Raw genomic sequence first — 12853 nt, forward strand, 5'->3', positions numbered from 1 at the left:
AACTAAAAATGTTGAATAATTAAGATAAGGGAAAAGGAATGCCACCTGGTCGTGCATTTGGGGTGTATCTACGTCCAGACATAGTCGGGCGTGAAATGACCACCGTGCACCCATGGAAAGGTAGGGGTGTGCAGGTCATTTCTTGCCTGACTGTGTTTAGGCATAGGAACACGCCCAGATGCACGATTGGGTGGCGTTCTTTCTCCCTTAAGATAATTAAAATGAAAGAGATCGAGAGAGACAAGGTCTGTTGGTTGCGTGGCTCCTGCACCAACACAAGGGACCAATGTGAGAATCTGTCCTAGCATCCAATATGAGTGGTGGGGTGATTATTTTGCCAACCCTGTGCGACCAAGCTGCATTCTCTTTCTCTTAAAATTATATCACTCACATATATCCTATGCTACATTAGTGGATTGAATCAAAAGGGTAGATCGAGGTAGGATCCCATTGGGATTCCACCTAACATGCCACATGGCAGGTCAATGCCACATCCTCTATGTGGTATTTACCAATACACAGATAGCCAAGTAGGTGTAATCAGAATCTCCCAAATTAATAAGTAGTTCATTACGCATCAGTCTCCCACAATGCAATATTGCTTTATAGACTATAGGGTAGGCGCGCACTATCATAATCATAATCTAATGAAAATTCCATTTCAGAAATTCTGTAATATTGGATTGGACTTGAAAAAACATTTTTCCAAAAATGTTTTGTAAAAATAAATATTAATAAATAAAATTATTTTTGAAAATTTTACAAATAATTTACCAAAGTGCCACCGGTGCTGGATTTGCATCAAATCAATTATAGACATTCTCAGTTCTCGATATTCTCCTAATAAGGGAAGTGTTAGGATCAGGATCCTTTGCAATACCAGCGGGGTGGCAGTGCACATCCGACGGTACAGCAGAGGTCAGGTGGCACACATGGCACACATGGCCTCTGTTGTGCCATTGGATGTGCACTGCCGCCCCGCCGGTACTGCAGAGGATTTTAATACATTCTATATTGAACATTTCTTTCGAATATAACCACACACTACAAACCCAGTGCACCGATATTCAAGGAGACATCAAACGGTGCACCAAAACTCGGAATATGTAACAGCATCGATAAGGACCACTCATGTCAAGGAACCGTTTGTACACGATAGATGAGAATTTTCTTCAAATTCAACTAACAGTAATACAGATGTAAAATTTTTGTTAAAATACAATTCAATGTACACACCATATATATCCTCACACATTTATGTCCTAGAATTTCCATTCTTGATGACTATATAGATAGAATGTCCAATCCCATCTCCCTAGTCGTAAGCAGTTTTAAATTAAAACGTAAGATCTACCAAAGCTATGTAAATACAAATAAATTGGATGGAGACATTCCCAACAATTCCATTGATTGGAAAGAGAGAAACGAAGACTAACATTGACAATATTTAGTATTGAATCATGATGTAAGGAATGACGTGCATTCTGTGACATCGTCTATGTTGGCATGCATTACTGCTGTGATAAAGAAAAGTGTTATTGTACCAAAGGATATATATTAATTGGGCCCCATTAGACATAAACCATAGGAGACAAAAGAAACAATAGGAGGACTGTGTGGGACCCGAATGAGGCCCATAGTTTTTTGTTTCTTTGTTTTTTTGGTGGACGAGGCCCATAGTTATATAATAAAGGAAAAAGGAAAACAGCTGTGAGTTTTTTTTTTTGTTGTGAATCTATCTTAAGGCCAACTACAAGCTAAGGGGGAAGGCTAAGACATACCCACAATCTACAATTAAAAGGGGAGGGGGGGAGATGTGTCTTTTTGGCACAAAATTCAATCCAGGAGAGTCGATCCCTTGGCCTCCTGGGGGGCACGCACTCAACCGGCAATGCCTCCCACCTACCGAACTAGCGATTATTCGTAAAACAGCTATGAGTTGAGTGAGGCACTTTGATAGTACAACTGTGAATAAGTCAACAACAAAAACGTCTATTTCTTTGTGTGTGTATGTGCGTGTGTAAAAGAGTATGGATCAGCTAACCACATGGGGGTGCCACCCCATATGGTAAGAACCAACCAAACAGAATCTTCATCTCATCTGGTTCGAGCTATAGAGATTCTGTTTGGTTGGTTCTCACCATGTGGGGTGGCACCCCGCATGGGTGGAGGATATGGACTCGAGCTATAAGCCTGGTCAAAACCTATTCAAAGGAAAAATGTGTTTTTTTTTTTTTTTTGGGGGGGGGGGGTTGGGGGAGAGAAGCTTTTTATACAACCCATTTACAATTTCCCACATGAGAGGATCAAGTTTTTCATAAGCTATGGTGAAGGAGGAATCCTTTCATCAACGGTCATCATTGTGCTTGGATGGGTGTTAAGGAATACTAAAAAGGTATTTCGAACCTTAGCATTTAGGAGGGAAATAATACTAACCTTACACTTTTGGCGGTTTTGGGTGAACCCTTCACCATGATTGAAAGAGAACTTTTCCCATAAAAGTATGATGTCCTTATTTTTCCTTCCATTTTTTATGAGAAGAAAATTAAATTAAATTAAAAGAAAAGAGCTAATACATTGTTCCAATATTCAGAGGTTGACAATGGTAACTTGGTACAGATAGCCTTAACTGCTAACCTCTGGAAAATGGAGCAAATATCCTTATTATCATCATTACAAAAAAAAAATTATTAAAGAAATGTAAATAGAGAGTTGCATTAAAACATGGAAAGATGCCCAATGTCATGGATGTGTCAATGGCTTCCAAAGTATATCCTGGAAATCTTAAGACACATTCCAAATATGAAAATTAGTCTAGCCTAAACTAAATGCTACTTTTAGACGTTTGAGAAGGCTTTAGGCTTTTGGCTTTTCAGCCTAAAAAATTTGTTTGTCAAAATATTATCCAATTCTATAAGACACCCCCCCCCCCCAAAAAAAAAAAAAAAAAAACCATGATATAGAAGACCAAGACCATAAGCCCATCCTGATGTGTTATTGTTAAAATGTCCTACACAAATTAGAATGGGATATTATATTAGTTTTATAATATAATCATCAAATAAGGAGCAAGTAGAAGTACCACATTGATTTGGAAAAAAATGAGTGATCGTCCAAAGAGAATGGAAATAATCGTATACTCACATGTCAACGATCCATCGATTTATCTTGTTCATAATCACCTTCGGATTAGGAGAGGTATTCACCATAACGACCTAGTTCCTATGCTTCCAAATAAAGTATGATGTAATAAGGACTACACTAAAAATCCATTTACAAGTTGTGGAGGAAGACGACAAAGAGTTAAACAACTCGAGAAACATGTAAGGGACTCGGATCTTAGGTCTAAGGGATCAGATTTCCAAATTCTTTTGGCAAACTCACACGAGAAAAAAAATATGTCAAGTTGTTTCAAAATGATTATGGCAAAAAGGACAAAGCATATCTAGATCTATCCCCCAAAATTGATTGAATTGGGATGGCTTCATGTAGCACTCTCCAAATGTGTAATTTAAACTTTGGATGGATATTGAGGTTCCAAAATAAATTCATCCATCTAGTCGATATGGATTAGACGAAAACAGAACCTTTAGAAGTTCACAAATGATATTTGGGTTGAGGAAAGTAGAAAGGATGTTTACATTCCAAGAGTTTGAAAGAGTATAATTGCTAATCTTTGCATTAGAGACATGGTTTGGTATGGAAGCTAGGAGAGCCTATAAGCCGGTTCGAAAGCCAAGGATCATAACAAAAGAAAGTGTCAACACTATTCCTATTTTTCAAAGGACCATGTGATGGAGGCGAGGAATGATATTAATGATACAATTCCAAGTCCATGATCCTTTCTTAGCAATAGTTCTTATGTCAAACAAAGATCTATTATGAAAGTATTTGTCCTTCAAATATTATCATAAAGGTATGATGTTGATTACTTGATTGGGACCGTGCCAAGTTTTATTTTAGGGTAAGATTAAATTCAATAATATAAACTCCATGTATTAGCGTTCACTCATTTGGTTGTCCATTCACCTTTTTGGTAGTTGTGGATTTTCAAAGCATTATTTTTCTTAATGAGTTTTTTTATTTTTTTGGGAGTTAAAAGTTTAATTTGTGAGTATGAGACCTTGGAGTCTAGTTGTCCATAAAATTTAGGTCATATCTGACTGACCCACCATGTGGTGGATACTTGGATTATATGCAAGAAACAATTGTCCTTTCTAGATGGACAGGATATTTCCTATAAAAAGAAAAACAACTCATTTTTGCCAGTGTTAATTCCTTTTGGGTTGAAACTTGACTTGTAACCTTTGGTAAAAGTCGTCTGAAAACAAGATAAAATTTGCATGCATTAGCAAAAATCGAATGGATCGATAATGGCTGAATTTGGTTCAAATCTTGAAACTTGATTTGTGAATAGGGGATCTTGGGGTCTATCCGCAAAATATTTGACCAGAAATGTAGTCGATAATGGTTCCTTCGCAAATTATGCAAGAAACAACTGCCCTTACCAAATGGGCAGAGAATATTTTCTACAAAAGAAAAGTAAACTCACTCTTATCCTTGATTTAGGAGACCCTAAGGTCTATATTTGTCCATTAAATATTTGACCAGTCATGTTGTGGATAAAGGTGCAAATGATATTTCCTACAAACGAAAAGTAAACTTACACGTGATTTATTTCTTTTGGCCACAAAGTCTGGGCTCCATCTGACCATGTGGTGGACGCTTGGGATCATAGAAGACGGTTCCTCGGTAGACGTTGTAGGAAACAATTGACCGTATCAACTGAGCAGAGGATATTTCCTACAAAAAAATATGTAAGCTCACAATCTTGTGGGTAATTGAAATACAAAGTAGTTTAACGCAAGACTATGACCTTAGAAAAGGACTAAAAGAGTTTATCCTTTTCCTTGGAAAGACCGGAATAGAGAGGAATTTGCTACTGAAACATTGGTAATTAACAACTAAAAGAAGGGCGAATGTTCTCTATGCCGTAGCGCAACCTGTGTCCAGACTCATGGGCAATCTGTGCAGGGGGCAAGCTGGTCATTGCACCCACCCCCATGTGCCTGGACGCAAGCTGCACGTGGCACAGAGAATAGTGCCCTATAAGATGAGAAATTTTCTAGAATTGAATTTTTTTTTTTTTTTTTTGTGAGAAAAATATCAACACATCTTGGTGTGGATTCTATTACACGTTCTCTCACATAAATAAGGTCCCTACACTTTCTCTCTTCCATAAAATCCCCTATTGACAATCTGTAAGCCCCTTAGGTCACCGGAATTAGATTTTTTTTTCGTGATGATAGAAAGCCATCAGTATCCATCTTGTCTAGCCTAGGGGTGTCAAATTTCAGGCCGATCAAAAGATCGGTTCCGCTTGGACTGAATCAAACTGAATCCTTTTCGGGGCATGTTTTGGTTTGGGCTTTATGAAATCGGTAGAGATCGAAAGCAATTAGGCCGACCAAACCAGATAAAAAACTGAAAAAAGTAATAACAAAAATAGTTTTTCATATAATGTATGAAAAACCGAATCAAGCTGATAACAAATCGATAAGAGCCCATTAGCCTAGCCCGATACAAACCCAAAACCGAATTGGATCAAAATTGAATGGATCCTAATCTTATCAGGCTGGAATTGGTTTGGACTAGTTTAGACCAAACACCGAATCAGCCCGTTGGAATTCAGACCGAACCATTCGATTAACACCCTTAGTCTGACCCTAGAAAGCAGCCGAAAATGAGAAACGACTCTAAATAAGAAGAGAGGGATCAGGGTTTTAAAATTTGGGAATAGAATCGGCCAAAGTCAATTCTGATTCTGGCTGATCCGATTCGATTGATCCCCTTCCAAAAACTAGAGTAAGGGTATATTTGGCCCAATTCTGGATTTTAAACCCTTAGGAGGGGTTCTCTCACTGTTGGATGCTTTTCTGTCTTCTTTTTCTGAGTGCTACGCAACATCTGGTTCCTCATGCTGGACTTTCGTTAGAAGGACTTATAGTTTGGCTTTCTTTTCTCCCTCAATCACATTTGTTCCAAAAGGAAATTGCTTCATAATGCATTCTAGACCCAAAATGTATTCCGAGAATGCATACAAAAACTATAGATTAACACAAGTTACTGAATTCTACAGATCAAACCACAATCCTTCCAATTCGGCTTCGAATGGACGACCACGAGCCCAACTCTTGCACAGATTTAGCTTGATCATCAGAGAATCAAAAACATAACACACCCATCCAGAAGCTCCAAATTACCTGAAACTTCCCTCAGTAAACAATAACCCTGTGCTCTCATTACTCTTAGCAAAGTCTCATTTGGGTCCTGACAGTGGAGGGATTAGTCTTTTCAAATACATTAAGGGGAGGAATATGATTTAAGGTCTCCAAAAAAATTGAAATGTGAGCATAATTCTACAGGTTTCCAAACCTTTTGTCCTGATACTAGATGGTTGCACCACTTCCCCCTGTGTTCTGGGAATATCACCGGTTGTTATACCCACAGTTCTATCGCTGTCTAGCCAGGAAGGCAGCCTTCATCCTTTCTAAAACCTCAGACAAACAAGATTTTAACAATTACCACATCTATGATCTAAGCAGAGAAGGGTATACCTAACATGGACAATGGAACTGTTTGCAAAACTAATTCCTGCACGTATCATCATCTCGCCATATTAGGAAAAAAGAAAGCAATCACATAGTGGAAGGTCATCATCACCATTATCGGCATGTAACTTTGGCAGACTTACGGTGCGAAATTGGTTAATTTTAAGCCTATTTAAGCCAAAGAGCAAACCAACCTGGCCTGATTTGTTTCAGAGAAAAGAAACCCCATGGCAACTGTGGATTTCCTGAAATTTTTCGAATACAAAATCCAAGGCCCTTGTATCCATATGAGAGTGAACAAAGTGAAAGAGAAAAAAAGGTTTCTTGGATCACAGGTCTAGGAAAATCCTCTGGTTTGGGGCACATATTTTTGTCCCATAGAAAAGTGATGCAACAACTCCAACCGTTGGAAATCTACGAAATGGCTTGGATTGACCATGTTTCAAATATGACTCTTTATACACCCCTCCCATGCATGAATGTCCATGCATCCTGTTTGTAGTCTGTGCACCATGTAATCCTAGCTTTTTCAGTGCTTTGTATTGCCATTTGGCCAACTCCATCTGAGCTCAAACCATGGGGGCTTCTTGTACACAAAATTTCAGCCACATCCAACCTGCCATGCATAGTGCAAATACAGATTTATCCTGGGCCAGCCACTCAGAACTTCAATTGCTAATTTGGATGGGGTAACCCCTTTGATCTGGTTACCTCATTAATTTACTTGGATAGTGATTTTACCGTAACAGGTTTATACCTTACAAGAAAACATTTTATGCATTCTCCAACACAAAGACTGGACTAATAGAGCATGAACCACCTTCAATAACTGGAATAACAGATACACTTTGTTGATGCTCACATATTACTAGTGTTTCACATTGAAATTACTTCTACAATCTGGTCATCCAAATTTACATCAAGAACTTGAGGTGCCCCAGAGACGACTATAATTGTCTACCATGCGGCTGGCTTGATTTCAGAAGTGGCTTCTTTGAGTTTCTTCTTAATGGACTTGAAACTTCTCTGGCTAGTCAAATGTATTGATGCACTTCTTTTAAATAAATCTGATATGAGAGGTGATATTGAACTGGACTCGTTTAATTGAGTGTCGTCATATTCTGCAGAGATGGTCAGGATTTAAAGCTACATGCTCAGATTGTATGAATACAAACAATTCTTTTAATATTTGCTAGATCACAAGGATTGGATTGTTGGAAACACTCCATGGAAAAGAAGAACTCATCTTAAACAAAAAGGCGCACATAACACTCAACCAGTAAAACTATGGAGGTTGCCAATCCATGATGTATCAAATAATTTGGCAAAATCACCAAGGTGGGGGTAAAACTGTAGATCTATTTGGATCTGCCTAGCACTCAAAACTGATCCTTTAAACTTTTTGCTCTCCCTCCTCCCACCCACCCCCCACTCCCGGGGAAAAAAATGAACAATGGGGACTATGGATAAAGACTGTAAAAGGACAAACCTCATTTATAAAAAACACAAATGGCTACTAAGCTACTATCTAAGACATTAAATTAACCCTAGGAAAGAAAAAAAGAGTCAGTCCCACTAACTTCAACCCAAACCTCTAAGGACTTAAAAAGCATACTCAAAATTCCAGGAGTGTATTAGAGTAAGCACTTGCAACATTGGGTATGCTTCAGTCACCTCAAATTGTATAGGGATATACCAAGAATATAAACAACCGATAAATGGAATCGGGGTAGGAAAGATGCTCACCTGAAGATTTGGGAAGTTGATATTGCCTTTTCAAAAATTTGGAGGCTTCTTCGTCCTTTTTATGGCATAATACCCGGAGTAGTGTGTGGGCATCTTCCAATTGCCTGTTGCCAGGTTTTGAACAATCCAATCCCGTTGAAATTTGTTCACTCGCACTCATCAACATGCCAATTACAGTTTCAGTCTGGAAAGAGAGAAAGGAATGTGAATTACAATTTCAGTTTTTGAATATAGTTATTGCTACTATGAGTCAACATACATCAAGGGAATATAACTTTATGATCTGAAGAGCCAAGTTTGCTTCTTTCTCGACCACTGATTGGGGAAGACCTTCCCCATCTGCTACAAAAAAATCCTACATGATAACAGAGTAAAAGTCCATTTGTCAGCATTAAGGCAATGGTGCAATCCTGTAAATATTACATTTGTAATGCTCTACAATTGTGTGCATTTACCCACACCAACACACACACCCCCCCTCCAATACACTGCTTGGACACTCCATGGAACAATATGCTACTGCTGAAAAATGGAAGAATTTAAATCTTAGATCAAAACACTATGTATGGATGGTATGAACTGCCTAAACAAGAATTCTTGAACGGCGAACAACCAGAGCCTATTACTCTCAAAACACTATGTATGGATGGTATGAACTGCCTAAACAAGAATTCTTGAACGGCAAACAACCAGAGCCTATTACTCACTACGTCGAGTCACTGGGACCCTACCTGCCCTTTCGAAAAGGGCTTTGCCATACCAGATCAATAGTCTCAACCAAAAGCCCTCTTTGACCATGTCCAGGAATCCACTTCTTTACTATTTAAATAGAAACCGAAAACCAACCTTAAAAAGGGCTTGCAGTTCTTGGCCAGACTTACCCACCTGCCTGTTTTAGCAGGGTTGGGCTTCCAATATCTCAACTTGTTGATCAGTGCCTCACAAATAAACAGCTATTCCATTCAGTTTTCTCCAGGTTTGTGTTGGCATAATTCATCAAATTAATAACTGGATTTGAGCTAGGACCAAATTTGACCTAAACAATTGCAATATCTTACAACAGATGCAAACCAGGGTGCTGTGTATGTGGTCTTAGTGTTTTCCCTATACCAAAAGTTCAAGACTAGGCATTCTTGCATCATTTGGATATCTTCAGAAATACACATGAAATATACCTCTTAACATTAGTGTTCCATAGCATGTGGTTTTTTATGCTTTCCGTTTACCTTCAACATGTTAAGGTCTTCTTGCAGCATTTGAATGTCAGTGTCAGAGAACACGCGGGAAGGGCCTCCATCCAACAACACCCAAACATAGCCCTCCTGAATAACAAAATATGTGCAGAATTTGAGCCATAAAAAAGTCAAAGTCTAATCGATTAGACTATGAAGGTGAGAGAATACCAGTGATGCTCTGCAAACACTCAAAACAATCTGATCCCTAAGAGTATCAGCAATCAAAGCACATATTTGGTCAAGGGCCTGCATTCACACTCCAAAAGATTAATATATGCCCATTCAAAATGAGGAAGGGAGAGAGGCACATTCACTTCATTAGCTTACAGTATCAAGTTGAGGGAGAACACTTTCCAATCGAGCACTTTCAACATTGCCTCGATACAGAAGAAACAGGAATGTATCTCTTAGATCCCAGAAGACAACTCTTGCTCCTTGAAGATCATTAATCAGATGTAAATGCCTTTCATATGAATCAAAAGTTCAACATCTTATGAAAATATGATATTATAGCTAAAATATAACTTGAAAAAAATAATATCAACTGCAAAGTCATTAATAATATCATCAAATAGGTTTTGAGTAAGGTTAACATGTGTACTTGTGAAGGTTAGAGTGTTGAGTAGTGCCTAGAGAAAGAAAATGTACAAACAAAAGAAACAAAAAACGATGGCAGGGAAAATTATTGATAGTGCACAAACCACCAGCCCAACTAGTATATAGCGACTGCTTAGATGACCTTTACTTAAAATATATGCTCTAGGGTCCTTTTCAAGAGCAGCTTGAATGATGATATTGACAGAGCCCAAATATTAATTTTCCATAGACACCTTGCAAATCTAAGTGGAAGGAAAGCTAAGAAACTCCAGTTGAGGTGTTTTCTCAGCACTAAGACCCTTCTGATTTTCAATTCATGTAACTATATGCTGTAGTGCACCCTGTAAAAGCTCTTTATATAGGGGCCTATCCAACTCAAGGCAGCAAGTCTTGATTCATGAAATGAAGAAAAAGCATTAGGGGAAACTTAACAAGGAATTCCTGGTTTTGAAGATTTTCCATTTAACTGCTCCAAAATCCAGAATGGCCCCCAAGCTTTTCGAATTTGAAATGCTTCAGTCTATTCTGTAATGGAAAAGTCAGAATTGCCCTAGTGAGAAGTTTAAAACTATTATACCTGCTTTTCCTGTTCTCATCTTCTTCGGTTACTTCAGTGTTCAGTTACCTTTCTACAGGGGATGGTGTTGCACGGGAATATGAGATATCTACAGGAACGACTACAGAAATAGACATCAATATCGCTTTTGATAACAAACTGAAAGACCAATCATTCAAAAGAGAAATTCTAATCATCACTTTACTTGTACCTTGGTCCTCCACACTAGACAATCACTCAAGACTGGAAACGCTTGGGAACCCAATATCTATTGAAGTGAGTCTCATTTGATACTATCTTGTAATTCTTTCACACACAGAATGCTTCTAGAGGTGCAACCTTGAGCATATTTACAGGCCTAAGAGAGTGTTTATTCTTGATTAGCCAAGCTATCTGCAAGCCAGATCAAGATGGAATTCCAGAAATCTTTAGTTGGATGCCAGATTGGGACCTATAATTTAACCCCCAAAGATGGGGTACATCCATTGGCAGTGTAACTTTGGGTAGAACACTGAATCATTTGTGGTCTCTGGGAAGAAAATGATTCTCCAGCAGATTGAATCATTGATACTTAAGTATAGTTCAAAAACTCGACGAGATCTTGAAAATCTTGGAGATCTCGACCTGGTTGAGACGAAACTGTATTCGAAACATTGGACTTGCAATGTTTTGACCGAGACAATCGAAATTTTGGTACTGTTTGTACCATCTCTCCGAAATGACACAAATCCCTATATAAAAAGACCAAATCTCGAGATTTTAGTTTGAAATTTCGACTTCATTTCATCTGTTTCGTGGGTTTCGACTTGGAGAAAAGGAAAAAGCCTGGACTCTTTTTTTTTTTTGCCACATCACCACTCAATACTACTGGGATACACTACTGGGGGTTGCCACATCACTCGAACACTATGACATGGCATTCATATGTCATGCAGACGGAAGATAATGCACGCCGGCTCTATGGAACCATGAGCGGACTCGATCCAGCACATCATAGTTCATATTAGTAGACAGTCACAAACTCACAGTATTGTATTGTTGGGACATGGAAGACTAGGGTGTCTATGGCATATGAATTATTCACTGTACTTGGGTGTCTATGCAATATGCATTGTTCACTGTACTTTGTAGTTTCTACTTTTAAGTCTATAAATATAGTAATCTTCAGATAAAAAATAGTTTTGAGCTAATGACTTGAGCAGATAAGAGAATAATAACCTTCAATCTCCCCCTCACGTGTAGCATTACACATGGACAAACACCGCCAATAATCAGCATCTCAAAGGATAAGCATCACAAAAAATCCAATAATCAAGAGTAACGTTGCAAAAGGATCCCAATAAAATAGTCTCCAATTCACCCCTTCACGGTAGAAAATCTCCATGCAAGTAAGATCCCAATAAATAATTTCCAATCTCCCCTCATGGTAAATGATTGTCAATAATAATATCCAACCTCCCTCTCACTGTAGCAAATAAATGCCATGCAATTACCAACCTTCAAAGAAATTCAAATCCCAAATTGATGTGAATTGGGCCCACCAAATCAATAAATTTGCAAATAGATAAGCCCAAATGGCAATTCTGTAATTACTTCATGCAATCTCCAAGTGATGCGAAAACCGGGTCAAAATACCCAATTGGGTTTGGTGTGGACCCACCCAAGTACACAATAGGCGATATCAAGGGTTAATGGCAGAACAGTAATTAACCAGAATTTTTCAAGGGGCAATTGGCAAATAAAGAAGTAAGGGGATAGCATGGCTGTAATTTAGTTGAAATCCAAGTAGAAACACAAGCAAAGGCCAAAGAGTAAATGTGGAATGAACTATAAAATATGGACATTGGAGGATACGGGAAGATGATAAGAGTATAAAAGGGAACTCACAGAATAAAAGAAAGCAACTAATGCATGATAGAATTATGGACCAAGGGACATGAGGGACAGATGACATGGGGGACATGATTGACATGGGGACATGGGAGACATAGGGGACATAATTGACAGGGGTTAAACAATAAATAAAATATGGACATTGGAGGATAAGGGAAGATGCAGGCTTTGGAAGAGCAAAACATCAAGCAGTAGTAGCAGCAGCAGTATTTTCT

The 12853-nt window shown here is 38.4% G+C and overlaps 1 protein-coding gene across 3 annotated transcripts in view; it reads right to left on the reverse strand.

Moving 5' to 3' along the window:
* Positions 1–7429: 7429 nt before the first annotated feature.
* The window catches only part of LOC122640166 (protein unc-13 homolog), a 73249-nt gene continuing 67825 nt past the window's right edge, over positions 7430–12853 (reverse strand). Inside the window, exons 21-26 of one of the 3 annotated variants that reach the window (XM_043833324.1) lie at positions 9920–10026; positions 9761–9838; positions 9584–9679; positions 8617–8712; positions 8358–8541; positions 7430–7732 (exon numbers count right to left, since the gene is read on the reverse strand). In XM_043833324.1, coding sequence (XP_043689259.1) covers positions 7569–7732; positions 8358–8541; positions 8617–8712; positions 9584–9679; positions 9761–9838; positions 9920–10026 — 725 coding nt within the window. In that variant the 3' untranslated portion in view covers positions 7430–7568. Of the gene's footprint in view, positions 7733–8357; positions 8542–8616; positions 8713–9583; positions 9680–9760; positions 9848–9919; positions 10027–12853 lie in introns of those variants that run through there. The other 2 variants (XM_043833329.1, XR_006329633.1) reach the window with 2 other exon arrangements.

This window comes from Telopea speciosissima, chromosome 1 (assembly GCF_018873765.1).
Source record: "Telopea speciosissima isolate NSW1024214 ecotype Mountain lineage chromosome 1, Tspe_v1, whole genome shotgun sequence".
NCBI classification, from domain to species: domain Eukaryota; kingdom Viridiplantae; phylum Streptophyta; class Magnoliopsida; order Proteales; family Proteaceae; genus Telopea; species Telopea speciosissima.